The sequence below is a fragment of the Eptatretus burgeri genome, chromosome 4, assembly GCF_056783735.1.
Source record: "Eptatretus burgeri isolate ZD-2024b chromosome 4, Ebu_testis_v1, whole genome shotgun sequence".
NCBI lineage: Eukaryota > Metazoa > Chordata > Myxini > Myxiniformes > Myxinidae > Eptatretus > Eptatretus burgeri.
In genome coordinates, this window is record NC_140964.1 from 66,511,232 (window position 1) to 66,537,873 (window position 26,642).

The 26,642-nt window shown below is 44.4% G+C and overlaps 1 protein-coding gene across 1 annotated transcript in view; it reads left to right on the plus strand.

The window, feature by feature from the left end:
- Positions 1 to 21,036, plus strand: part of VPS33A (VPS33A core subunit of CORVET and HOPS complexes) — a 34,403-nt gene extending 13,367 nt beyond the window's left edge. The window contains exons 7-13 of the mRNA XM_085878510.1: positions 10,770 to 10,963; positions 11,840 to 11,966; positions 12,062 to 12,129; positions 12,728 to 12,865; positions 13,004 to 13,141; positions 13,324 to 13,492; positions 20,215 to 21,036. Coding sequence (XP_085734636.1) covers positions 10,770 to 10,963; positions 11,840 to 11,966; positions 12,062 to 12,129; positions 12,728 to 12,865; positions 13,004 to 13,141; positions 13,324 to 13,492; positions 20,215 to 20,414 — 1,034 coding nt within the window. The 3' untranslated portion in view covers positions 20,415 to 21,036. The remainder of the gene's footprint in view (positions 1 to 10,769; positions 10,964 to 11,839; positions 11,967 to 12,061; positions 12,130 to 12,727; positions 12,866 to 13,003; positions 13,142 to 13,323; positions 13,493 to 20,214) is intronic.
- Positions 21,037 to 26,642: the final 5,606 nt, after the last annotated feature.

A 26,642-nucleotide genomic window follows, 5' to 3' on the forward strand; every position in this document is an offset into this window, starting at 1 on the left:
TAGAATTCAACCAAGTGCACAGAATCTGTCGGATTGGCTGAATACGTGAAAAGTTCAACAGACTACAGAATCCTGTTTGTATGCAAACACAGACAGCAAGCCAGAAAATGTGTCCCAAACCCACCTTTAATTTTTCTTTCCAAACACAAGTGCAAATGGAAGATGTCATGCATGAAACTGAAACGGCAACAAATACAGCCCCACTGACAGCAAAAAAAGATGAAAGAAAAATATAACACAAAATATCAATAGATATACAATGAACAACTGGGAGAACGCCAAACAATCAGGAAGATATAAAAAAAAAAGTTGGAAAGATTGGGCATAGACAAAGAAGGCCAAGAAGTGGTCAGCTCAACTGGGATGGAGAACAAATAATTATTAATACCCAAGACCAGGGATACCACACAAATGGCTTTCAGAAAATGGCAGGACTGAGTCAATTGGACAATTGTAGGTTCTGCAAGGTAGAAACGGAAACTACGAGTCCCCTCCTATTGGGATGTAAATGGTCATTTCAGAACTGCACACACAAAGGCACAACAGAGTTTGTAGAATAATCCACTGGCACATCTGCAAAAACTTCAATATCCCAGTCCCAGAAAACTCGTGGAAATATGAACCAAAAGTGATAATTGAGAACAAGGACGTAACGGTCACATACGACCTGATGATCCCATCGAGCGTGAACATAGAAAACAAAACATTGCGACCGGATATAGTACTTGGGTATAAAAGAAAGAAAAAACGGCATTGCTAAATGAGGTTTCAGTTTTCAGCAATTTTGGCCTGAACAATGCAGAAATCAAGAAAATGACCAGATACCAAGACTTCAAAAATGAAGTGAAAAGATCCTGGAATCTGCAGAGTGCCGAAATTGTACCAATGATCACTGGAGCAACGGGAATGATGAAAATTACCCCCGTGCGGGAGTGACGGTCATCTCTGCGAGAAAATATATAGCCTCCTGAAGGTAGGGCAGTTTTTGCAAACTTTGAAGTCACGTGACGCGTAAACGAATATCGAAAATCCGGCCCGACAAAATTTAGATATTGTCCCATCGATTTATTTGCCACAATCAAATTCAAGATCGCTTGAGAAATGGCGGAGGAGATAGAATTTGAAAATCGTCATTTTCGCAACGGACGGACGGACGGATCGAAGGACATCTACACCCATATTATTAGGTCATGCTCGAAGAGATGACCGAAAAAAGAACCTTACAGAGATCTGAAAAAAAAACATCCCTGGGAATATTGCTACAAACAAACTGCATTTGGAAGCTGTCTGGGGCTCATTGACGATCTTGAAAAGAGCCCATGGAACAAAACTTTGAGAACACAACTTCACAGCTTGAACCGGAGTGGAGGTGGATACTTCGAGACCTGGGAGGACTTTGTTCACACACACACACACACACACACACACACACACACACACACACACACACACACACACACACACACACACACACACACACACACACACACACACACACACACACACACACACACACACACACACACACACACACACACACACACTGTATTTTCTAGGAACAATCATTATTCAAGGAAAGATTATGATAATTTCTTGTGATGATTCCACCTTGTTCCATACTTTTTGGAGTAACATCCCTCTAGACTTTTGCATTAAAAAAAAGAAGCGTTTTTATTGCTTGTTTCTTTATGCTTTTTGAGAAATGTGTTTACATGCTGGAGAATTTCATTGCTATTGCATGGAATTTTTATTTTTATTTTTCGGATTTGTGTTATATTAAACACGAGCAACCCCCATCCCCCCACCCCACCTTTCCCCTTCGGGTGGAATGATTTAGCTCCAGAGGGGGAATTTGAAGTGGAGTGCAATCTTTGCTCAAGATAATTAAGTGACTAAATTGATGTAATGGTAATTTCTGGTTCTAAAATGATTGCAAAGAGTATGTGACAAGAGCACCTTTATTAAATTCTGTATGTTATACCACTGATTTTCAAATGTTGTAGTACAAACTTTATAGACGAGTTCACATTTTAATGGTACTGTACATACTTTATCGATGATCTAACATTCTAAAGAGTACATACTTTGTATAAAAAAACATGCGTGTGCTTTTTACAAGGATTACAAGGAAATTATGCGCATTCGGCCCACCATGCCTGCACCACACCAATACCAGATATAATAAATCCATCAATACCTCTTCCCTTCGTGTGCAGCCGTTTAGCTGCTGCACTGGTACTCTTTTCGCTGACCTTGGAAGGATGACAGGCTGAGTCAACTCCCTGGTGTTAATTCAGCGGAGAACGGGGCTTGAATTCAGGACCCTACGATCCCAAGCCACCACCCTAACCATTAAGCCAACACCAATGCTGTAACTGTTGATTGGCCCCATGTATGCCCTGCACAAACAGGGCGGCGGGACAGAGACAGCTGATCGACCTCCTGGGAGCTACCCTGAATACATCGGATAGGAAGTCTATCGACTTCCTTATAATATTCCACTATTAACCACATCCATATATAGTGTAGTAGATAGTAGAAAAATCGTGCAAATTATGATACAAGCATCAAATTTGGCATTTCTGTTCTGCAGGGCTTTCTGATCAAATGTGCCTGATTGGTCATTTGAAAATCCCAATTTTTAAAAATTTGAAAATAAAAAATAAAAAAACTTCAAAAAAATTTGAAGTCACAGCTGGCTGAAATTCTTGAAGCGCAAGTGAACATCCCAGACAGAGAACCAAGGGGAGATGCAGTCATCATTGATGGTTCAGCACTTATCAATGCCCGACCTCCACGCACTTCAAAGATATTTGATGACTTTGCTAAAGAAGACATCATCCCAAAGGTGGAATCCTATGGTGCCAGGTACGAGAGGGTGGACGTAGTGTTTGATGTGTACAAGAAGTCAAGTCTGAAGTCTGAGGCAAGGAATCAGAAGAAGAGTGACAGGAACCAGTAAGACCCCAAGTAACTGGAGAAGCTTTCTTCAAGATGACAACAACAAGACTGAGCTGTTTCACTTCCTTGTGGAAAAGATGTGTGAAGCACAGACAACAAGCACAGTCATTGTCACAAAAGGAGAAGATGCCATGAGCAACACAAGGAAGTCACTGGATGCTGTGTCTCCATGTTGTCATGAAGAAGCTGACACTCATATTTGTACACGCCAGGGATGCAACGACGGATGGTAGCAAGTCCATTATCATTAAGGCTAATGACATGGACGTACTAGTCATAGCAATATCTGTACTGCCATCCTTACAGGAACTAGGTCTTGAGAACATGTGGATTGCCTTTGACCAAGGAGCCAAGGCACGATGGATTCCAGTCCATGAACTAGTTTCTGCAATAGGGCCTGAGAAAACTAGAGGGATCCCATACTTGCATGCGTTCACTGGATGTGACGTCGTGTTTGCCTTCCACGGTAAAGGGAAGAAAACTGCATGGCAGACTTGGAACATCTTTGATGTTTCTGAAACATTCACCAATCTCAGCCAGCATCCAACATTGATTCGTGATCTTGACTTTTTTTGAAATTTTTTTTTTTTTTCAAAATTTGGATTTTCAAATGGCCAATCAGGCAGATTTGATTAGAATCCCCTGGAGAACAAATGTGCCAAATTTGATGTTTGCATCATCATTTGCACGATTCCTCTCAAAAATTGCTGTCATCTGCCCCACTAATAGGTCTGATTGGTCCTTGAGCAAATGTTTCTCATGTCACCACCAATATCAGGCTGATTGACAGTCGTAGTCCCGCTCACCCCTTTGTTCCATTCCTACTCCTTTGCAAAGGAATGCAGTTTTGTGTAGTTTTTGTGAAATCCTTTCAAGCCATTAAAAGTTTCAATTGTTTGCACCTTCACACTATAAAACTCAGTAGATTCATGTTTAAACCAAGTTCTTAGCTTAAACCAATTTTGAGTTATTCTGTCAAAAGAATAAAAATAATAATAATGACAAACATGCAATTTTGGGTCTCTCATTTTTCTAGTTCAGCAATTGTGTCCCAAAGTTAAATGAGTGTTATTGCATGGGAAATTCTCTGCAGATGACTTGCAGGTAATTAATAGGTTTATAAGTTTTATCTTGGAAGATTTCTTTGAGGATTTATGTTGTCAGGGTCAGATATGCGAGCATGTGCCAGAACAGCGCGTCGCTGCGTCCACTTTCCGCCGGTACTCCAGGGGCCTCCGTCTGCCATCCCCCAGGCAGATGCCAGGCCCATCCCCATCTCCTTGAGATGATGGTCAATCTGCTGCAACCATGAGGCACGTGGTCGGCCCACTGGCCTCCTCCACTCATGAGACTCCCTCGCTGAGAGAATCTGGTGAGCAGGATCAGCGTCAGGAAAACGAGCCACATGTCCATACAGCCGCAATTGACGCTCATGGATTATGCAGGTAACAAATCTCATCCGAGTCTCTCTCAGCAACCGCTCGTTGGACACAAAATCCGACCAGCGATAGCCAAGGATTCTCCGAAGAGACCTGGTACCAAAGGAATTAAGTCTCCGTCTCAGATCCTTGGTCAGAGTCCAAGTCTCGCACCCATAGAGCAAGACTGGAAGTACCAAGGACCTGAAGACTCGGACTTTCGTCCTCCCGCACAGGTACCAGCAGCGCCACACCCCATGATCCAGTGAATCCATGACTCCCCAGGCCCAACCCAGACGTCTCTTGACCTCTGACTCGCAGCCAGCAGAGACATGAATATCACTGCCAAGGTAAGTGAATCTCTCCACGACCTCAACATCCTGACCACAAACAGACACAGACAGGACAGCAGCATCCAAGATGTCACCGAAAGCCTGGATCTTAGTTTTGACCCAAGAAACCCGTAATCCCAACGGCTCCGACTCCTCATTCAGCACCTCGAGGGCCCCCAAGAGGATGTCTAAAGTCTCCGCAAAGATGACTGCATCATCTGCAAAGTCAAGGTCCGAGATCTTGACATTCCCAAATGACGCACCGCAACTTGATCTCTCCGACATCCTCCCTAAAATCCAGTCCATACAAGTGCTGAAAAGTGTGGGGGCAAGTACACATCCCTGAAGAACTCCAGAAACAACTGGAAATAAGTCAGAGATGGTACCACCACACTTCACAGCACTCTCAGTACGAGAGTAGAGTTCAGACATCAGATCGATCAGTTTTGGTGGCACCCCACGAAGACCAAGAATCCTCCAGAGGACATCCCGATCCACTGAATGGAACGCTTTACAGAGATCAACATACGCTGCAAGCAGCCCCTGCCGAAACTCTCGTCTGCGTTCGGTGAGGACACGAAGGGCAAGGATACGGTCAATCGTTGACCTCTTTGGTGTAAAGCCTGACTGCTCTGGACGCTGGTGCTCAAGCAGATGGTGGCGAACCCTATCAAGAATTATCCGAGCAAAGACCTTGCCCGGCACTGAGAGCAGCGTCACCCCTCGGTAGTTGTTGCAGTCTTGGCGATCACCCTTCCCTTTCCAGAGAGGGACAACAAGGCCCCTCTTCCAGTCAGTTGGGATGATGCCTGTGTTTCAGGCAGAGCACAAAACTGCATGCAATGACACGAGTGCAGCATTTCCACCAGCCTTGAAGTTCAGCATGGATGCAACAGATCCCTGGAGCTTTGCCCCGTTTCAACTGGTTCACCGCAGCCCGTGTTTCCACAAGCGAAGGTGGACCACAGTTGATTCGAGGGTCAGCAACAGGGATTGTAACACCCTTGACATCCAACTCGACAGCTGGGGGATCAGCCTGGTACAACCGCTCAAAGTAACCGGCCCAGCGGGCCTTCACTTCAGACTCCTCTGTCAAGAGCTTACCACTCTCTGCTCGAACTGCAGTGCTCCGAGGGATGGGCTTGGATGAACGTAATGCGCGAATTCCCCTGTAAGCGGGATGAGGATCACCTGTCCACAGGTGATGCTCTACTCCCTCACAGATTCCTCGCACATAGGCCTCCTTGTCCACCCTCAGTGCACGTACAGTTTTACGCCTCAGCTCCCTGAACAGCTCAGCTCTGCCATTCAGCCTGGCCCTGCGACTCTGGTCAATGGTATCCAGTGTCCCTTGAGAGACAAAATTCTTCTTTGCCCTGCGGTGAGCTCCAAGGCATCCACCGGCAACATCAAGGACTGTGGTCTTGAAGGCGCTCCACAACTCTTCAGGACCCCCCAAAGCACCCAGACCCCCCAAGTGTCCACTCAGCCTGTTCGCAAACTCCTCAGCTACTCTCTCATCCCTGAGCTTGGCAACATCCAGCCTAGGCTGGGATGGTACCATTCTCTAGGATTTAAGGTGCAGCTTTAGAGTTGCTACAACAAGCCTGTGGTCAGTATTGAGGAACTGAGCACTCCGGTAGACCCTGCAGTTCTGGATCATCCTCCAACGACCGTCAATGAGGACATGGTCAATCTCCTTTGCCACACCGCCAGCGTTGGAATACCAAGTCCAGCGATGAGCTTGCGGGCGCTGAAACCATGAACCAGCCACCCTAAGTCCATGACTTCTTGCAAAGTCAAGGAACTTAGTGCTATTCTGGTTCATAGTTCCTGACCCATGGGGACCAACACACACCTCATAACCATCCCTATCAGTTCCAGTCGATGCATTGAAATCCCCCAAGACTAGAAGTGTATCTCGTCTGGGGCACTGATCAACCACAGACTCGAGTGTGGCGTAGAATGCATCCTTCACGGTGAGATCACTCGCCTCAGTCGGAGCATAAACAGAGACCAGGGAAATGACACCTAAGGAGTGATGAAGCCTTAATCTCATAATACGTTCGTTGACCGCTGTTACCTCAATTATCATTGGGGTCAGCTTATTGGACACAGCTACAGCAACTCCTTGGGTATGGTAACCATCAGAGCGACCAGACCAATAGGAGGTGTATCCACCCACCATTATCTCGCCGCAATCCGGTCTCCGAACCTCAGAGAGAGCTGCAATCCCGATGTCCAAACGCTTGAGCTCAGATGATAACAGAGACAGGTGATCATCCTCTCTTAGGGATAGGACATTCCAGGCACCCACCCGAAGGGACCGCCTCAGGTTAACCCAAGGAGACCGCCGTCTGGTGGACGACACCTCAGCACCACTCCGACACACTCTCCCGCAATCTGACCCAGCGATGTTACCCCGTGGTTTCCCTCCTATCATCAAAGATTGGGGGTCCCGAAGGCTTTGCCCCAATCCCGTCATCCGGTGAGCTGCCCTGCGAAGGGAAGCTTGAGTTGAGCCATTTGTGTTGTTGTGTTGAGCCATTTGAGTGTCCGGGCCATCCCGATATAAGAAGTCTACCGACTTCTTGATAGTTCAGTTAGATCCTTGGTATATGTCATTGCATAAGCGTGAAGTAATTAATTGTGATATTTGATATGCATCGTTTATCTAATAGATTGATGATGTCTTCACCTCCTAATGTCTGTGTCTAAAATTCCTGACCCTTTTGACCCCATTTTTTAATGTCCTTCCCTCTGTAAATCTGCCCTTGTCATTTATGAGGTCATGAGGCCTTGAGGTACTGGCTGGGCAGGAGAACTGTATTGGTGCTTTTAAACGCAAACCGAGCGATTGGCAGCGATGGGGTGTCGGGTCACGGAGAGTCGCCCCACTCTCCAGACCAAGCCAGTGTCAAATGGTAAGATAGAGGGTAGAGACTTGGCGCACCATCAATGTCACGTTATCCCGAAGGGATAAAAGGGCATCGTGAGTGAACGAGGAAGAAACACCCTGAATTGGCAAGGGAGAAGCCACGTTCCTGTGCCGCTCTGTCTCTGAGCAATGCGACGCCCGCCAAAGCCACGCTCCCTACTCCAGCCGAGCATGGAACCCAGCACTGGCACAAGTGACTCATTTTCCTGCTGGAGTGACGGCCACTGCAGTTATCCTCCTAAACTCTGCCGGGTTTGTCCCAGCCATCTCTTCTTTCTTGTGGATTCCCTATTGTCTATCTCCCGTGGTGTGCCTGTCAGGCCAAAGGCATATTTTGTACAAGGATCTCCGTTTCATCATTGGCATTGTGGGTGCGTTCTCGTTCATTTGCGTTCAGGCATTTGTTCATTATTTGTTGATTGCTTCTTGTGTCTCCTGCCATGTGTTTATTATTCAAGTAATTATACCTGGTTTCTGGGTGAATTCAGATTTTCTTAGTCACTCGTTTGGTGATGGGGAAAGCCCGTTGAGGGATGATTGGCTGCGGATAAATGCCGTACACCCAGACAGTCACACATGTCTCTGGCTCGCCTAATGAGGATGAGATGTGTGGTGCTAAATTGCGTGGCACTCGACTGGCTCAGAGACCCCAACCAGTACGGTTTCATGATTAGTCGACACGTGATCCAGCTGGTGGTCTTCAAACCGGATTTACCATTACAGTCTCATCGAGGTGACTCTGGGCCAGGCATCTGGCACAACTGGACGACTACAACACTGGTGTCAGGGTGAGATTTGGACCTAAGGTGTGATAAATTGAATCTCAAAGCAAAATTTCAGGGCATGCGAATTGGCGCTTAAATTGAAATTTCCATTGGGGATCAAGGCAACCTGAACCAGAAGGGTGCCCACTGGATGTACGCCACCACACCTCCGATGGACATGGAAGTAGAGGGCACGGTGGTGTTGCCATTACTTCCTGGTAGTCCCATAGACTCAACATCAGCCAGCCCTGTGTACCCAAATGAACAGACATCAGGGAGCAGCAGGCCATTGTCATCACAGTAGCAAGGCATCGAGATAAGAAGTCTGGATGGGGGCTTTTCCTGGTGTGTGTGTGTGTGTGTGTGTGTGTTGTGTGTTGTGTGAGCCCCGCACATAGGCTGCCTGAACCCTCATCCAACGTCACAGCACTGGTCACTTTGGTGGAGACGGAATGGCTAGTATGCGAACCAAGCCCTTTGGCGGCCATGCAGTGGAATGAAAACCACATGGTTCATGCAGGGTCGTATGGGTGTGGGAGTGGGTGCACGTGTCGGAGTGTGGCACGTAGAATGGACGAGGAGAGGAGGAGGAAAATTTACGGGAGAGCCGCCAGTAACGGATTGGTTAGCAGCAGGCTCAGAATGGCTTCCCCTGGGATGAGTGAGCACGGTGTCAGCTTGGGTTGAGCTGAGGGGTAAACAGGGGGTTCTGCATGGCGGAGTATGCTTGCGTGAGAGTCCCCAGTTAGGATAGTTTGGACTGGGTTTGCATGCTCCCTGTAGGCTTTATGGAAAGCCTGGAGTAGCAAAAGGAAGCGGTGCCAGCTGAGTGCGTTTCGTGGCTTGTATATGCCTTGTCAGAAATGAGGCCATAAGGTAAATTGGGGAAAGGAACGAATCCCCCGTGATCCTTTTGATCCTTCAGACCATAGACATTTTAGACCCCTTAGATCCTTTGAGCTTTAACGACCTTAGACCCTTAAGACCCCTCAAGACCCTTTGCTGTGAGCCTAGCTTTTCAATAACTGAGGATGAACTCTTTGCACCAGGCATGCCAAGTTGCAGACAAGGTTTCTTGTATCTCAGCTTGCCTTCACTGAGACAAAACGTCATAACACGTCACAATCTGTGACGTTTCGTGGTTTTCTGCAGTCGTAATATTGCTTTCATGCATGTAATGTATGATCCACTCATGATTGTGTGTGGTCCCATATATGCAATAATATGTAATGTCACGTGGCATATGCATGTCTGCGCATGCAGATGATTTTATTGTTTGGACCACAACTAGTACTACAATCGTAACAGAAAGGATTGCCCATCATAAGATTGTATTATCATAACACAGGATGTCAAGTGGTACAACTGATTCTACATGGAATGTCATTGATAATTTCAGCACAAAATTAGTGGGTGCCAACAGAAGTGAAAACAAAGAAGAAACAAATGCCTTATAAAGACTAGAGAGAGAGAGAGAGAGAGAGAGAGAGAGAGAGAGAGAGAGAGAGAGAGAGAGAGAGAGAGAGAGAGAGAGAGAGAGAGAGAGAGAGAGAGAGAGAGAGAGAGAGAGAGAGAGAGAGAGAGAGAGAGAGATAGAGATAGATAGATTCGTTTTTACAGATTCCCTTTCTCTCATGGCAGATAAATTGCCATTTAAGTTATTAATTATTATTTGTTCTGATTCTGAACAGCACGGCATCTTTTACACCCCAAAACTGACTTCAGAATGAAAAATAATAACTACGACCGAGTCGACACAGATGCACACAATTTAGCGCTTTGTTTGGCGAAGATGGGTAACGAGATGGAGCCTTGTGGTCATGTGATCATGTATCCTCCAATCACGACCATTAAAGCTGAAACCGAGTTCCCCAAACTCTTGTATTCTATGGCACTGGGTACATCCATCCTCAACCCAACCATACATTATTTGTTTCAATTGCATCCACATTCAGAATTGTATTAGTGAATGAATGTGTAGGATTGGTGGAGCGACACTTTGGATTAGGGTTGAATGTTGTGTTTGAATTCTTGGATAAGAGAGTGCTAATTGCTCTTCTCCAGGAACGCATGCTGAGTGCTAAGCAAGGTATTACTGTTTTTTGCAGTGTGGTAATTGAGTAATCTTGCAATGTTTTGCAGGTTGTAGCAATACAATAAATTGGTTTTATTTTTACTTAATGAGGCATCAAAAAGGACTTCGCTGGCCTTCACACAGTTTACAACCATAAAGAGTCCCAAACATGATTCCAATAATTGAAGCATCCTTTAATTCTCAAGTTAGTCAGCCCAGATGGGCATCAAAATGTTTCATTCCCCCGATTGTCCTTCCACATTTGCATTGCTTTCCACCCAGTGTACGTGAAACTCCCTCCGGAAAAATTCCTTCCACGTCGACAGGGTGAAGGGCCACAAGAACTGCCCACCGAGCCCAAGCGATTGCAACTGAGCTCGGCTGAGGAGCTGCATGCGGAGATCCGGGATCGCAACTTCAACGCCGTGGGCGAGGCCCTCAGCCGTCGTGCAAGGAACATTACAGCAGCTTTTGAGGTTTTTGCCATTCACAGTTATGACTAAACAAATGGCTCACCCATTTATCTTGCCCTCTAATTACCTCTGCCACCGAAGGTGAAATAGGTTATGTTTTCACTCCTTTCTGTTTGTCAGTTTGTTTGTTTGTGTGCAGGATATCTCAAAAAGTTGGAGACGGATCCGGATGACATTTTGTGGGCAGGTTGGATATGTGACAAGGACGAGCTGATTATATTTTGATGACTATCTGGATCCGGATGCGACGACTAGAATATTTAAAAGTGATTCTTCACCATTGAGAGATAGGGCTAAAAACAATATATAGCACGGTATCTCAAAAAATTGTGGACAGAATCGGACGAAAATTGTTGGACATTTTGGGTTTGCGACGAGGAAGAATTGGTTCAATTTTAGTGAAGATCCGAATCCGGATCTGATAATTTTTTTAAGTGATTCTTTACCATTGAGAGATCGGGCTAAACTAATATATAGCACAATATCTCAAAAAGTTGTGGACGAAACTTGGTGGACAGGTTGAGTGTGGGGCCACGCCAAATTGATTCGATTTTGGTGAAGATCCAGATACGCAAATTATTTAATTTTTAAAGTGATTCTTCACCATTGAGAGATGGGGCCAAAAACGATATAGTACTGTTTAACATAATATTTCAAAAATATTTTGGGCTCGACATGTTCTCGTGAATCAGGCATTACGTTGCGGAGGTATGCGCTCTACCGGGTGCCTCTCTAGTTTTGAGTCGGATTTAGTTGAGGTCTGCCAAATGCCAGAATATGTTTCTGGTCAAGATTAGGGTTGTAGGTGATGTATGATGTGGATATTGTTACTCCCAATTTTATTGTATGCATGTTTTTTTTTTGTTTTTTTTTGCACAGGAGCGCCATCAGGCTCGCACTGTCGGGGAGATTAAACAGTTTGTCTCTCGCTTGCCACACATGCAGACCATCAAGTCTTCACTCGCGACACACACTGCTATTGCTGAGCTCATTCAAGAGGCTACGCGTAGGTACAATGCACCCGACACAGACCACCCTTACGGTTTACTAGTTTTCACTTGAGACATTGCTTTTTCAGATAAATTTTCCATATCATTACAGGGTCTGAGAGCTTCTTGGATACGCTGGCTGTAGAACAGGAATTCATCTCAGGAATTGATACAGACAAAGTAAGGACCTCAGTTTGCTTTTTTTTTTCCATCTCCATTTGGTCCAGCATCCATATGGATCAGTTGCTTAACAATTAGCCTCCATATAACCAACCATACATTTTTTTCCTTTTCTCGGCTGATCTTGTGAATGGAAAAGGCCTTTTCCCCACTTTTTTGTATAAATAGTCGAGACTCGTGGAAGAGCAAGAACACAGAATGGATCAGGACATAACATAACAAAATAGCAGGAGAAGGGGGAATGCCAACAGCAGGGCGGAAGGAGAAAATAGACAGAGATGGACAAACAAGGGATGCGCAGGTATCGATGAGTGGTTCACAAGATGGCTGCAGAAGCAAAATTTTGGGAGGGGTGGGGGTGGTTTAACCTGCATAGAAAAGGTTATGGTTTTTGGTTGGGGGATGATTTGAGATGGTGGTTAACAGCTGTCTTGAAGACCTGGAGGGAAGAATGAAATTGAAGAGAATGTGGCAGTTGCCCTTCTGCTGTCTTCATCATCCAAGTTTTTCTGTTGTTCTTCCACATGCATGACAGTAGAAAGAGACCGCTCGTGTCTGTTCTTCCATTTCTCCTCCTCTCCTGACCATGTATCTGCAGGTTCACGCTTCCATTGAAGAGCTGATATCCCAGCGGCAGCCTCTGGAACGTGTTTTGCGCCTCATGTGCATGCAGTCTCTGTGTAGTGGTGGCTTGAAACCTCGCACACTGGATCATTACCGCAGAGAAATTCTACAGGTTGTGCCTAAGCGATGTGGGGTTGGGGATTGTGTAGAGAGAATGTCTTTCAAGACATGTTTACTTCAGAAGGTGCTCCATTTGAGGTTGGAGAGAAGTTTATAAAGGTGTTTCAAGCGTGTGTGTCTTGATGCTCAGGCATACGGCTTTGAACATCTTTCGACGCTTTTTAACCTGGAAAAGGTTGGGTTGCTTCGTGGGCAGATAGGTGGGAGGAACCCCTTTCCCATTCTACGGAAGACGCTGCGCCTTCAGCTGTCTGAAGTCAACGAGAAGGTGAGCCCAAAATCCAGCCTTTTTCTGGGTTGATGCTAACCTTGGATGGTGATTCGGTTTATTGAAGTCGGTATGACTAAAATCTATCGGAAGAGGCTTTTGAACTTCCTCTTGACAGAGCTATGACGGGAACCACCCACATGTTATATTTTGTGTTTTTGTATGTGTGTGTGCATATGCAGAATCCAAATGATATATCTTACGTGTATAGCGGGTATGCCCCATTGAGTGTGCGTCTCGTACAATTCCTCGCACGTCCTGGCTGGCGGAGCATCGAAGAAGTACTACGCCTGTTGCCCAGTCCAGAGGTAGATGATCGACAGCCTCTTCCACCAGGCCTGGCATACAAACGTGAGTGCACTTCCAGGGTATGTAGTCCATTGTGGTTATTTAGAGCTGGAGTTCCATTTGCTCGATTAACCACTTACCAAGCAAATTTATTTCAGGAATGATTTATTTGGTCTTGATCATTTTATCTTGGATATTTTAATCAGTCAATGTCGTTGTGGTTTAAAAAAAAAAATGCCATAAGACTCATTTCCATGACAAGGAGCCATGAATTTAAACATTTCCTGTTTGATGGCTTTGTTATGAAATTGCCATACGATTCACCTTTCATGCTATTTTCATTTTCATTCTGCCATTTTGGTTGTTATCAGTTCAACTTCACACAATGTTGTTCGATCCCTAAGATGCTGCTCAATGAAAAAAATCAATAAAAACTTATTTGCACAAATTTTGATTTTTAAAAAGAACACGGAATGCTTTGTAAAGTGCATTCATATATCCTGTACAGTGTACACCATGTCAAGGCTACGTTGATTATGAAATTGCACATCCATTCAGGTTACATTGGCTATGAAACACCACTTGCTTTTCTCAGCCAATCGTGCATAAGCCACAAATAAGTTGTGCATAAGCAGTTTTTCTATTGAATACAATGATATTCAATTACACTATGATACAGGAGGATGCCATTTGGCTCATTATGGCTGCTCCATCAACTTTATCATTGTGCAGTACTTCTTTTCAATGTACTGACAGTCTGGCACCATTATTATTACTTCGTCTAAATTCACATCCACATACATTTTACATCCCATTAATCTCTAAACAGCCAATCGAAGAGAGGGTAACCACACAGTTACAGATTTTGTCCAGTTGTACCATGGAATCATGAATACCGACAACCTTGGTGCAAGCAGGACTGCTGAGTTTACATCCTGACCCGAAGGATGACGTGCTTTGAGATGCAGCACTTCCTGCCGTTGTTACACCGAGAAGGAGTTTCCATTGTATGAGACTCTACATTGGAGGAAATGTATAATCAGACAGCTTTGAGTTATGAAGAGTGTCAATTGGACTATGTTGCCACATGCAGCCTTCTGTGGACTTGGTCTATCCAAATATTTCGGCTCAGCACTACTTGGTTTCCGAGAGCTGACTGGACGGGGACGAATTCAAGCTGGAAGACCTCGGTGGCTGCGAAAGACTTAGACTGCACAACTAGTCAAATAACTCATTGCTACGAAAATTTAAAAGACTCAAATTGGCTTCTTTTCTAGGGCCCTGATTGGCTATGAAAAGCACATGACATTTTGCAGCCACTCGTAGACCCACAAATGCAACACTTGGCTGCTTTCACCAAAATTATCGGGAAATTCACGAAATTTGCATTTGATGCTCAATGGTGCATTTATCATGAAAGGAAAAAATTGATGTTTATCAGATTTGGTCATTCTCAGTGATTGAAGTTTCGCACGATTACTGTAGAAGTGGAAATTTTCACGCTGAGCGACAAGAAAACTCGTTCGCGCGTTTTTTAAATTTCATGGAGTGGGCACAAGACGCATGATGATCTCAATGATGTTCACCATGTGAAACCCCAGCAACCATTTGCATAAGGAGACAGTAACTTGCGGTGTAACCAGAACTGAAGAGAAACAGGCATCAAAACGTACTTTATTATAAACTAAGGTTTACAAACCTGGTGTAAATCACATGGAACCAACGAAATCAGATTGTAAAATACGATGGAAAAGTACAGTAAAGCACATCAAATCTATAGTTAGGTGAATGCAGTGATTAGTAAATTCAAAAGAAGAGGAAGAGGACCGAAGCACAATCTCCTCGGGCCCCTACATGAGTGAAGTTTCATATTTGTGGCCGGGATGACCACCTCTAAGCGATCTCAACCGGCTATGGATGACTCTCCTCCGGCTCCCTGCATGGAATGCAAGACTTCTTTGGAGAATCGCAATGATTGTGTCCAATGCTCGACGTGCGGATCGTGGACCTGCATTGCGTGCTTGAAGGGTTGAACCAAGGCTGTTACCGAAACCAAGAAGAAAGATGCATCTCGAGTGCTCGGTTGCGCGGGTGTGGTCTACTCGTGCAAGAAGTGCCAGGAAAGCTCCGATCCTGTCACCACCGATCTCTACGCGGCTCTGCTCAAGATCGTCACGGCCAACTCGCAGCAGATCCCCTCGTTGTCGGAAATGATCGCAAATCTGACTACTCAGGTCACGGCTCAGAAAGTTGTTGGGAATCAACGACAGCTACAACAACAACAACCATTCGACATGGCCCAAGTCGTGTTGGCCGCGTCCCAGGCGGCCTCTGAGACCATCATGGAGCAGATGGAGTTGAAGGAGAAAAAGCCCAACCTGGTCTGTGTTGGCTGGAAGGAGGACACCACCTTGGCGTGGGACAACGAGCAGAACGAATGCGACCGGGTGATTATCGACTGCCTGTGTGACCAGCTGCGCATCAAGAAGGAGCTGGTGGTCAAGAACTTCCGTGACGGGCCGAAGCACTACCACGGATCGCACGACCGCAAGGATCGGATCATGAAAGTGGTGTTTAGCAACTCCACGGCGCGCCAGATGTTCCTGACGGGGGCGAGCTCGCTCATGGCCGGGGATGCAGAGGTCAAAAACGGCAAGTTCCGCGCGTTCGTCCGACCCGACCAGACGGCGAAGCAGAGGAAGGTCGACCGTGATCTGCGCACCGAGTTGAAGGCCAGGAAAGATGCCAGAGAGCTCAACATCTATATTCGTCGCGGTGAAATTATGTCCCGACATGGGGGCGGCTCGGGAAACTAGGCGGGCCTGAGCATGTTATTCCGTTTTACCTTACTAACTTTCGTAGTATTTTGCAAAAAGAGCACGATTTGCTGTTTCTGACTACAAAAAATCCTGAAAATGTTTTTTTTAATCACTGAATCATGGTTAAATGAGACCATCCCGAGCGGCTTTTTCAGTCGGTTTTCGAATGACTTTGTTGTGTATCGTTGTGACAGGAGTCAGGAGGGCAGGGAACGACATGGTGGGGGTGTTATAGTTTTCATTCCAAAGAAGTATACAAATTTTGAGGTAAAAGTTGAAAAATCCAAATTTTTTCGAGTCCCTTTGGTGTACAATTTCTCAAGATCATACCGTGACAAAAAGTTAATTTTTGGTGTTTACTATAGATCTCCTTTTTTTCCACAGAACAATTCGATTAATGCCGTGATCAATCATATCCGCACTAATTATGATCCTTTTTCCTCGTTTGTGCTTTGTGGTGACTTTAATTTACCAGGTTTAAAGTGGGACGGTATCTCAGTAGGAAACAAAAATGAGGAAATGTTTAGTGAGGCTATGTTTGTGATCGGTTTGACTCAGCATGTTCATGTTCCGATGCATGTAGCTGGAAATATTCTGGATTTCATTTTTGTGAACAACTTTTCTTATGCAGCAGTGTGAAGTAGAACAGTTTCATGATATCTCTGATCATTTTGCAATTTTTTTTTAAATTGCATTTCAAAATAATAAGTGATCTGTGAGTCGGAATGACATACCTGACTTTAAAAATGCTAATTATGTGGAAATTTCTCTTGAATTATGCCTTTTTGACTGGACAGCAGCCTTTTCTTTCTGTGTAAATGTAGATCAAATGTGGGAAAATCTGTACAATTATTTAATTTTCCTCGTCCTAAAATGGGTCCCGTTCTGTCCCGTTCGTCCAAAAAATTGTAATTGGTCCTCTGAAACCTCCAGTGCTTACGAGAGACAACGGAACACTCATCTTAGGTATAAAAAATCGGGAAAAGATATGCACAAACTGGAATGGAAGGCAGCATCTAGGCATGCGAGATTTTTGAAACAAAAAGATATTTTTATGCAAGAAAATGGAGTTCTTAAATCGGAACAAATTAACAAATTCTGGAGTTTTATAAAGTCAAGGTTAAGTAACAGATCGGTTATTCCGCCTATGGTTGGTGCGGACGGAAATATAGTGGTAGATTACGGTGAAAAAGCGAAAATATTTAATAGTTTTTTTTTGTTTCGGTTTTCACTGAAGATGATGGTAAACTGGTAAATATGATCAACCCTGATCATATTAGGTCTCCTCCTTTGCCTGTGTGTGATAGGCTGAATGTTTTTGAAAATATTAAAGCTCTTTCGGCTAAATTTTCGTCTGGCCCAGATTCTATTCCTCAGAATTTCTTGGTTAAATTAGCACTTGAGTTGTCGGAGCCTTTGTCTAGAATTTACTCGTTGTCTTTTCACTCTGACATTTTCCCTTCTAATTGGAAAATAGCGAAAGTGGTTCCTTTGCATAAGAAAGGCATCATTTCAGTAGTGGAAAACTATCGTCCTATCAGTTTATTGAATGCTGTTCGTAAGCCTTTAGAATCGATTATTCGTCAGTATATTTTAACACATTTGAAACAGAATAGTATCATTGGGGAGTGCCAACACGGTTTCTTACCTAAGCATTCTACAATAACGCAGCTCATCTCCTGTTTGGATGACTGGACTAAGATTGTCGATCAAAACAATACTGTGGATGTTATTTATTTGGACATAGCAAAAGCTTTTGATTCAGTTAGTCATACAAAACTCATTCAAAAAATGACCGCCTATGGTTTTATTGTGAAAATTATCAGTTGGTTTAGAAATTATTTGCTTAACAGATCTCAATTTGTACAAGTTGAAGACGTTTCTGAGAATCGTCCGGTTAGCTCTGGGGTTGTACAAGGCTCTTTAATTGGCCCAGTCCTTTTTAAAATCTATATCAATGACATTGTGAACTATGTGAAAACGGCCTCTTTAAAGTTGTATGCGGACGACGCAAAAATATATATATATTTCATGTCCAAGAAACGAGCAAAATGTTAAACTTAAAGAAGATTTGAAACAAATAATGAGTTGGGCAGACAATGTGCAATTGAGAATCGCAGGAAATAAGTGCTTCGTTCTTCAAATCGGTCATGGAAATGCGAAGACGCAGTATGAAGTCCAAGATTTTCCAGTTCCCTCGGTTAAAAGTATGCGTGATTTGGGCGTAATTGTTTCGGACGATCTTAAATTTAGTGCACACTGCAAAATGATACCACAAAAGGCATTCATCATGGCTGCTTTAATTTTTAAAGTGTTCCGTTGTAGAGATAGAAACTTTCTGGTGAAAATGTTCATCACCTTCGTTCGGTCATTTTTGGAGTATACTACAGAAGTGTGGAATCCGTGCTTAATTAAAGATATTGATTTAATTGAGCATGTTCAGTGATCCTTCACGCGTAGAATTCCAGGAATGGCTGGATTATCTTATCCAGATCGTTTGAAAGTACTGAAATTGGAATCCTTGGAACATAGAAGAGTAGTAAGGGACCTCGTTTTTGTGTATCAAATCCTGTTTGGTTTAGTTTCTTTATCATTTTCAAATTATTTTGAAATGGCTTCGAGGTCAGGTCAACGGAAAAATCATGAATATTGCTTGAAATGGATTAGAGTGAATAAAGAAACTCGAAAAAATTTTTTTTTCAGTTAGAACCATTCCAATTTGGAATGCTTTACCCTCAAGTTTTTGAAGTCCATTCAGTGTCAACTTTTCGGCAGCGAATATCAGTTCTAGACTTCTCACAATTTTTTCGGGGCATGGCCACGGCCAGAAATCGGCCTTGTCGTTCCCTGGTCTTGATACCCTAATTTACAGTAAATTATTTTTTTTTTAATTACATTTATACCTCGCATAGGAAATGTTGGTGCGATCTCGGTTTTTTTGTAATTCGAAATTTTCATTGTTCGTTGTTTTTTTTTTTTTTACTAACATTTTGTATCAGGCCAAAGAATAAAGCATTCTTCTTCTTCTCTTAAATTGTCTCCTGGAGTATTGGATATTTTTTATTCATTCCAATCTCTGGCCTCGGCATCGCTGCTTGTTGCTACTCACTACGGTGCGACTGGTAACAATGCATACAGCATGAGCATTCTTTGCGTAAACTGTGACTAATTTCTCTTTTAAAAAGGCAAGCATGTTCGTGCTTCTCTGTTGTAGCGAAAAAATTCCCACTTTTACAGCAAGTCGGTCAAACGCATCGTTTGTCACAGCCTTTTCTCCTTTTCTTTTTTTGTTTTTGTTAATTGAGGATCGAAGGCTCGTCATGGAGCTGCCACATTCATATCTCACACACATGGACACACAGGCAAATACATGAGAGACAACACAGGGCTGTGAGACGAGACAAACCCAACCACTGAGCTTGGGGGAAGTTGCATCACTTCCCGGGACACTCTGGGTACCGACGCCACAACAATGGCGCCGTCTTTCTCACCGCACTCAGCAGGACATTTCCTCAGGAGGAATTTCTCTTCCCTACGGATGCCAGCCAATAGCAGTTGTCTTGCTCTTATCCCTTAAAATGCCGGACGTCAAGCAAGGAGCAGCACGTACCATTTTTTTAAAGTCACAACTCTGCTTAGCTGGGGTTTGAACAGCCGACCTCCCAAACTCAGAGTGGATGTTCTTAAACATTACACTACCGAGTCTGGTCGCATTTATTTGTTTTGGTCAGTGTTTAATCACCATTATTGTTATTATTTTTAATGAAGATGACCCTCTTCCTCTTACACTTGTGAATCTGAACAGCCAAGGATTCAAACCCACACTAGTGGAGTGAAGAAATGAGTCTTTAACCCATCGCTCAAATGGCCTTCCTATTTCGCACAGTAAGGAACCAAGTTGCTTATTCATTTAGTGCGTGTTATAGTAAAGTTTATTTGGTTGAGTAAAAGGCAGCTGTGTTGCAGGTGGACCAGGTGGTGGACGTGATGGTGAAAGCAGCCAACGCGTGACCCTTGTGTTTTTCCTTGGTGGGGTCACTTTTGCGGAAGTAGCTGCCCTTCGCTTCTTGGCACAGACAGACGATGGAAACACAGATTACATAATCGGCACAACAAAGCTCATCAATGGAAACACATGGCTCAAGTCTCTGATGGATACCTTCTGATGCTTTAGCTGTTAGATTCTTCTTAGATTGGATTCTAACCCCCCCCCCCCACTCCCTCATCTTGAAAATAATTGGAAAAGTTGAGATTGTACGTCCCCATCCCACACATTACTTTTGTGTGTATTTTGCCTCACACTTTTCATTTTATACAATTTTATTTCAACTTGTCTTCATTTAATTTACCTTTTTTTTCATGTCATGCAATGTTTCATGAAATAATCATATATTCATGATTCCCTCAACAGATTTATTAATTTAATGATGATTTATTTATATTGTCGATCAGTGTGCTTTGTGTGTGTATTTCCGACGATCCGAGTCGGCCGGACCGAATCCAGTGCATGGCAGAACAAAGAAGTTGTGCATTAAAGCACACACGGGCATTTGATGATGTTTTTGTACTGTGTAAATAAAATGGCCCGTGTGCGAGTTGTAAAAATGATTCCGATTGATAGATGCCATTGCTTTGTCCAAGCACCCACAACCTGAAATAATACAGTATGGTGTGTATTACAATTTTTCTTTTGTCTGTTCACAAACCTTGATGTCCCAATGGGGTACGTTGTTTGTGGTGGTTATGAATAATGTATTATCGGCATGAATAAACAGCAGCAGCCACTGAGGGAAATCTTGAATTAAAGTTAGGCTGTGAGCATTTGTTTTGACAAGAAATCTGCATAACTCACCCAAGCTTGGCAAGGACTTGAAAGCTCCCAAGATATTTGAAAGGGGGAAAGGCAAATACCCAATGATGGGTGTTGTTGATGTTGATACACCAAAATGCATGTTTTGAACATGCATTTATAGGTTTTGTACAGATTTTTATCATGTGATGGGAATGCAATTTTTTTTTTTTTTGTGTTTGTATTATGTAGACCGTTCAAAAAGTCGACATTCAATGTGTCTATATCTGTAGCGCATCTATGTATTTTATAGATGTGCAATGAAAACGTACAAGGGACCTTTTTGGGTTTATAGAACTGCTTATGGTTTAAATAAATCATTTTTGTATACATAGTCAAGGCTCGTGTAAATGCGAGAACACAGAGGAGAGAAGGGGGAATGCCAACAGCATGGCGGAGGGAGAAAAATAGACAGACGGACAAACCGTGGATGCAGGTAATGATGAGGGGTAGGGGAGAAGGCAAGGGGTCGACAAGATGGATAGCCAAATTTTGGAAAGGGGGGAAGGGGGAATGGGTGTTTTAACAGGTGTAGAGAAGATTGTGATGTTCAATGAGGTCAGGACAGGTATGGGAGCATGCGCCAGAGCAGCGTGTCTCTGCGTCCAGTGTTCCTCCATCTGGCCATACCCCAGGCAGATGCCTGGCCCATTCGCATCTTGAGATGCCGATCAACCTGCTGCAACAACGAGGCACGTGGTCAGCCCATTGGCCTCCTCCACTCATGAGGCTTCCTTGCTGAGAAAATCTGGTGAGCAGGAACAGCATCAGGAAAGCGAGCCACATGACCGTACAGCCGCAGCTGATGCTCACGGACTATGCAAGTAACAAATCTAATTTGAGTCTCTCAGTAACCACTCATTGGACACAAAAGTCTGACCAGCAAGAGCCAAGGATTCTCCAAAGAGACCTGGAACCAGAAGAATTAAGTCTCCATCTCAGAGCCCTGGTCATAGTCTGAGTCTCACATCCATAGAGTAAGACGAAGCACCAAGGCCCTGATGACTCGGACTTCCGTCCTCCCGCACAGGTATCGACAGCGTCACACCCCATGATCCAATGAATCCATGACTCCCCAGGCCTGACACAGACGTCTGTTGACCTCTGGCCCACAGCCAGCAGAGACATAAATATCACTGCCAAGGTCAGTGAATTTTTCTACAACCTCAACATCCTCATCACAAACAGGAACAGACAGGATAGCAGCATCCAATATGTCATTGCAATCCTGGATCTTAGTTTTGACCCAGGAAACCCGTAATCCCAGCGGCTCTGACTCCTCACTCAGCACCTCGAGGGCCCCCAAAAGGATATCTACAGTCTCTGCAAAAATGACTGCATCATCTGCAAAATCACGGTCAAGATCTTGACATTCCCAAACGATGCACCGCAGCTTGATCTCTCCGACATCCTCCCTAAAATCCAGTCCATACAAGTGCTGAAAAGTGTGGTGGCCAGTACACACCCCTAACGAACTCCAGTAGCAACTGGAAATAAGTCAGATATGGTATCATCACATTTCACAGCACACACAGTACCAGAGTATAGTTCAGACATCAGATTGATCAGTTTTGGTGGCACCCCCGAAGACCAAGAATCCTCCAGAGGGCTTCTCGATTCACTGAATCAAAACGCTTTGCAAAGATCAACATAGGTTGCAAGCAGCCCCTGCCAAAACTCTCATCTGCGTTTGGTGAGGACCCAAAGATCAAGGATACGGTCAATCGTTGACCTCTTTGGTGTAAAGCCTGACTGCTCTGGACGTTGGTGATCAAGCCGATCGTGGCGAACCCTATCAAGAATTATCCGAGTGAAGATCTTGCTCAGCACAGAGCAGCGTCACCCTCGGTAGTTGTAGTCTTGGTGATCACCCTTCCCTTTCCAGAGAGGGACAACAAGGCCTGTCTTCCAGTCAGTTGGGATGATGCCTGTTTGCCTGTTTTCCAGGCAGAGCACAAAACTGCATGCAACGACACGAGTGCAACATTTCCACCAGCCTTGAGAAGTTCAGCATGGATGCCACAGATCCCTGGAGCTTTACCCCCATTTCAACCGGTTCACCACAGCCTGTGTTTCCACAAACGAACGTGGACCACAGTTGATTGGAGGGTTAGCAATAGGGAGTGTAACACCCCTGACATCCATCTCGACAGCTGGTGGATCAGCCTGGTACAACCGCTCAAAGTAAGCGGCCCAGCGGGCCTTCACTTCGGTCTCCTCTGTAAAGAGCCCCCCACCCTCTGCTCTAACTGCAGTACACCTAGTGACGGGCTTGGATGAACGCAATGTGCGAATTCCCCTGTAAGCACGATTAGAATCAATCGACCACAGGTGATGCTCTACTTCTCACAGATTCCTCGCACATAGCCCTCCTTGTAAACCCTTTGTGCACGTACAGTTTTATGCCTCAGCTCCCTGAACAGCTCAGCTCTGCCATTAAGCCTGGCCTTGCAACTCTGGGCAATGGTATCCAGTGTCCCTTGAGAGACAAAATTCTTCTTTGCCCTCCGGTGAGTTCCAAGACAACGACTAGCAACATCAAGGACGGTGGTCTTGAAAGCACTCCACAACTCTTCAGAATCCCCCAAAGCACCCAGACCCCCCAAATCTCAGCTCAGCCTCTTCACAAACTCCTCAGCTCCCCTCTCATCCTTGAGCTTCCCGAGGCTGGGATGTTGCTATTCTGGATTTAAGGTGCAACTTAAGAGTTGCTACAACAAGCCGGTGGTCAGTATCGAGGAACTGAGCACTCCGGTAGACCCTGCAGTTCTGGATCATCCTTGAGCGACCATCAATGGGCACATGGTCAATCTCCTTTGTGTTCCTCAGGAGACCAATGCCAGCGTTGGAATACCAAGTCCAGCGATGAGCTTGTGGGCACTGAAACCATGAACCAGCCACCCTAAGTCCACGACTTCTTGCAAAGTCAAGGAACTTAGTGCTCTTCTGGTTCACAGTTGCAGACCCATGGGGACCAACACACGTCTCATAACATCCCTATCAGTTCCAGTCAACGCATTGAAATCCCCCAAGACTAGAAGAGTATCTCTTTTGGGGCACTGATCAACCAGAGACTGGAGTGTAGCACAGAATGTGTCCTTCACGGTGAGATCACTTGCCTCAGTTGGAGCATAGACAGAGACCAGGGAAATGACACCTAAAGAGTGATGAATCCTTAGTCTCATAATACGCTCGTTGACCGGTGTTACCTCAATTATCATTAGAGTCAGCTTATTGGACACAGCTACAGCAACTCCTTGGGCATGGTAACCATCAGAGCGACCAGACCAATAGTAGGTGTCAACACCCGCCATTATCTTGCCACAATCCAGTCTCCGAACCTCAGAGAGAGCTGCAATACCGATGTCCAAACGCTTGAGCTCAGATGATAACAGAGACGGCGATCATCCTCTCTTCGGGAGAGGACATTCCAGGCACCTTAGAATGAGTGTTGGCCAGAAAAGCGTGCATTAGGGTCCGCACAATGTTTTTCTGCATTTTTGTGATCACCAGACCATCTGAATGAATATTCTGATTGATCCCACTCTGGCACCCTTGAGCATTTTTGTGGAAACCCATTAATATGCAAATTAGTGGTGGCCATTGTCAAAATTACTATTTTTCTTAATATCTCCAAAAGTAAGCATCCAAATCGCCTGGTAGAGGTGTCCACACCCATGTTGTTAGGGTCACTGGTCATGATAACCCCACTTAAAATTTAATAACATTTAAATTTAGCTCATTAATATGCAAATTAACAGTCACCATTATCAAAATTATTATTTTTCTTAATATCTCCAAAAGTAAGCATCCAAATCGCCTGGTAGAGGTGTCCACACCCATGTTTTTAGGGTCACTGGTCACGATAAACCCACTTAAAATTTAATAACATTTAAATTTAGCTCATTAATATGCAAATTAACAGTCACCATTATTGAAAATTACTATTTTTCTTAATATCTCCAAAAGTAAGCATCCAAACAGCCTGGTTGTGTCTACACCCATGTTTGTAGGGTCACTGGTCATGATAAACCCACTCACAATTTAATAATATTGAAATTTAGCTCATTAATATTCAAATTAGCATAACCCTGCTCCCTGAATTTGTCCTCGCCAATCGGCGTTTTTGCAGTACAGTTATACAACAACAACAAAACTGTTTGAAAATAACTTGCGCAGAGCCTTTATCCCCAGTAGAGTTGTGAAGAAATGGCTGACCTCAGAAGATCAACAGCATGAACTGTTTCTGATCAAGTAAGTTGAGGCTTGTAATGTAATGAAAGAAACATGGAGAACTGAGTTTTAAGTAAGAGTAATGTCTTCTGATACAGTAGAATGATCGATATTATTTGCAAGCAAGTTTTTATTTATTATTTAACATGATTTGTCTGAAGGCAACTGTGTATTTTTTTTGTTTTTTAAAAGTACACAGGGTGGAACCTGTTTCCTGAGAATTTTTTAAAATACGAACAAAGAAATTAAATGTTTACTGATGTTTATAATTACCTCTATTGTTACAGGTTGAGGCTCCATCACCATGGGAGACTGTTTCTTCAGTCCCTGCGATGCAACTAAAGCTGGAAAACCTCTGGTAACAGTTGGTCCAGACAGAGTGCGAAGTATCATCCGGTCAAGCAAAGCAGGACAAGATGGTATACATGAAGAGCTTGAACAGAGATTACAGGCAGACGAATCTATCGAGCTAAAATGCCATAGAGACTGTCAACGTACACATCACACTCACACATAGAAAGACACTTGAAACGAATGAGTAATGTCTGTTTGGAAAATGCTTCAACAAGCAAAAGAAGCCGCCGTTCAAAGACGACAGTATTTGACTTTAAACAACATTGCATATTTTGCGGAGAAAAGTGCATCATGGACTTTGATAAGAAGAATCCTGATCGTTGGCGGCAGGTTCTCCTTTGTCGGACTGCAGATCGTGTTGATCGGACAACTTTAAAACAATCTATTCTAGATGTTATCGATTCCCGCCAGGATGAAGAAGGACGCCAGGTCAAGATGCGATTAACGGGCGCAATCAGCGATCTTCATGCTGCTGATGCGAGATATCACGATGACTGCAGAAAGTCCTTCATGGCACCCCGTTCTGTTGCAGCAGCAGCACACAGTGGCGGAGAAACTCAGGACATTGAGCCAGCTGTCAGTTCTACCATGCTATCGATGAAAAACGACATGTTGCCCATCTGGAATTCAGTAGAAGTCCACAATATTATTACTGGCTGGGGGTCGGCTGCCAACCGACCGCTCTCACGGAGCCGCAAGCCGAGTCGGCCCGACCTATCCCCCGGAATATAGATCGCCGCCCGGATAACTCCGAGTGATGGGTCCTTGTACAAGAACCGAAATACGCCAATCGGCAGATCACGTGGGGTAGGGTCGATTGCCAATCTTCAGTGGACCTAAATACCCACATGATCCAACTACCGGGGTATTCCACCCTCGACGGAACTCGTACGGAACAAACCGCCGAGGCGAGCTTGTCCGTGCGCGATTCCGAGCGGCGTAATCGCCGAGAACCGTC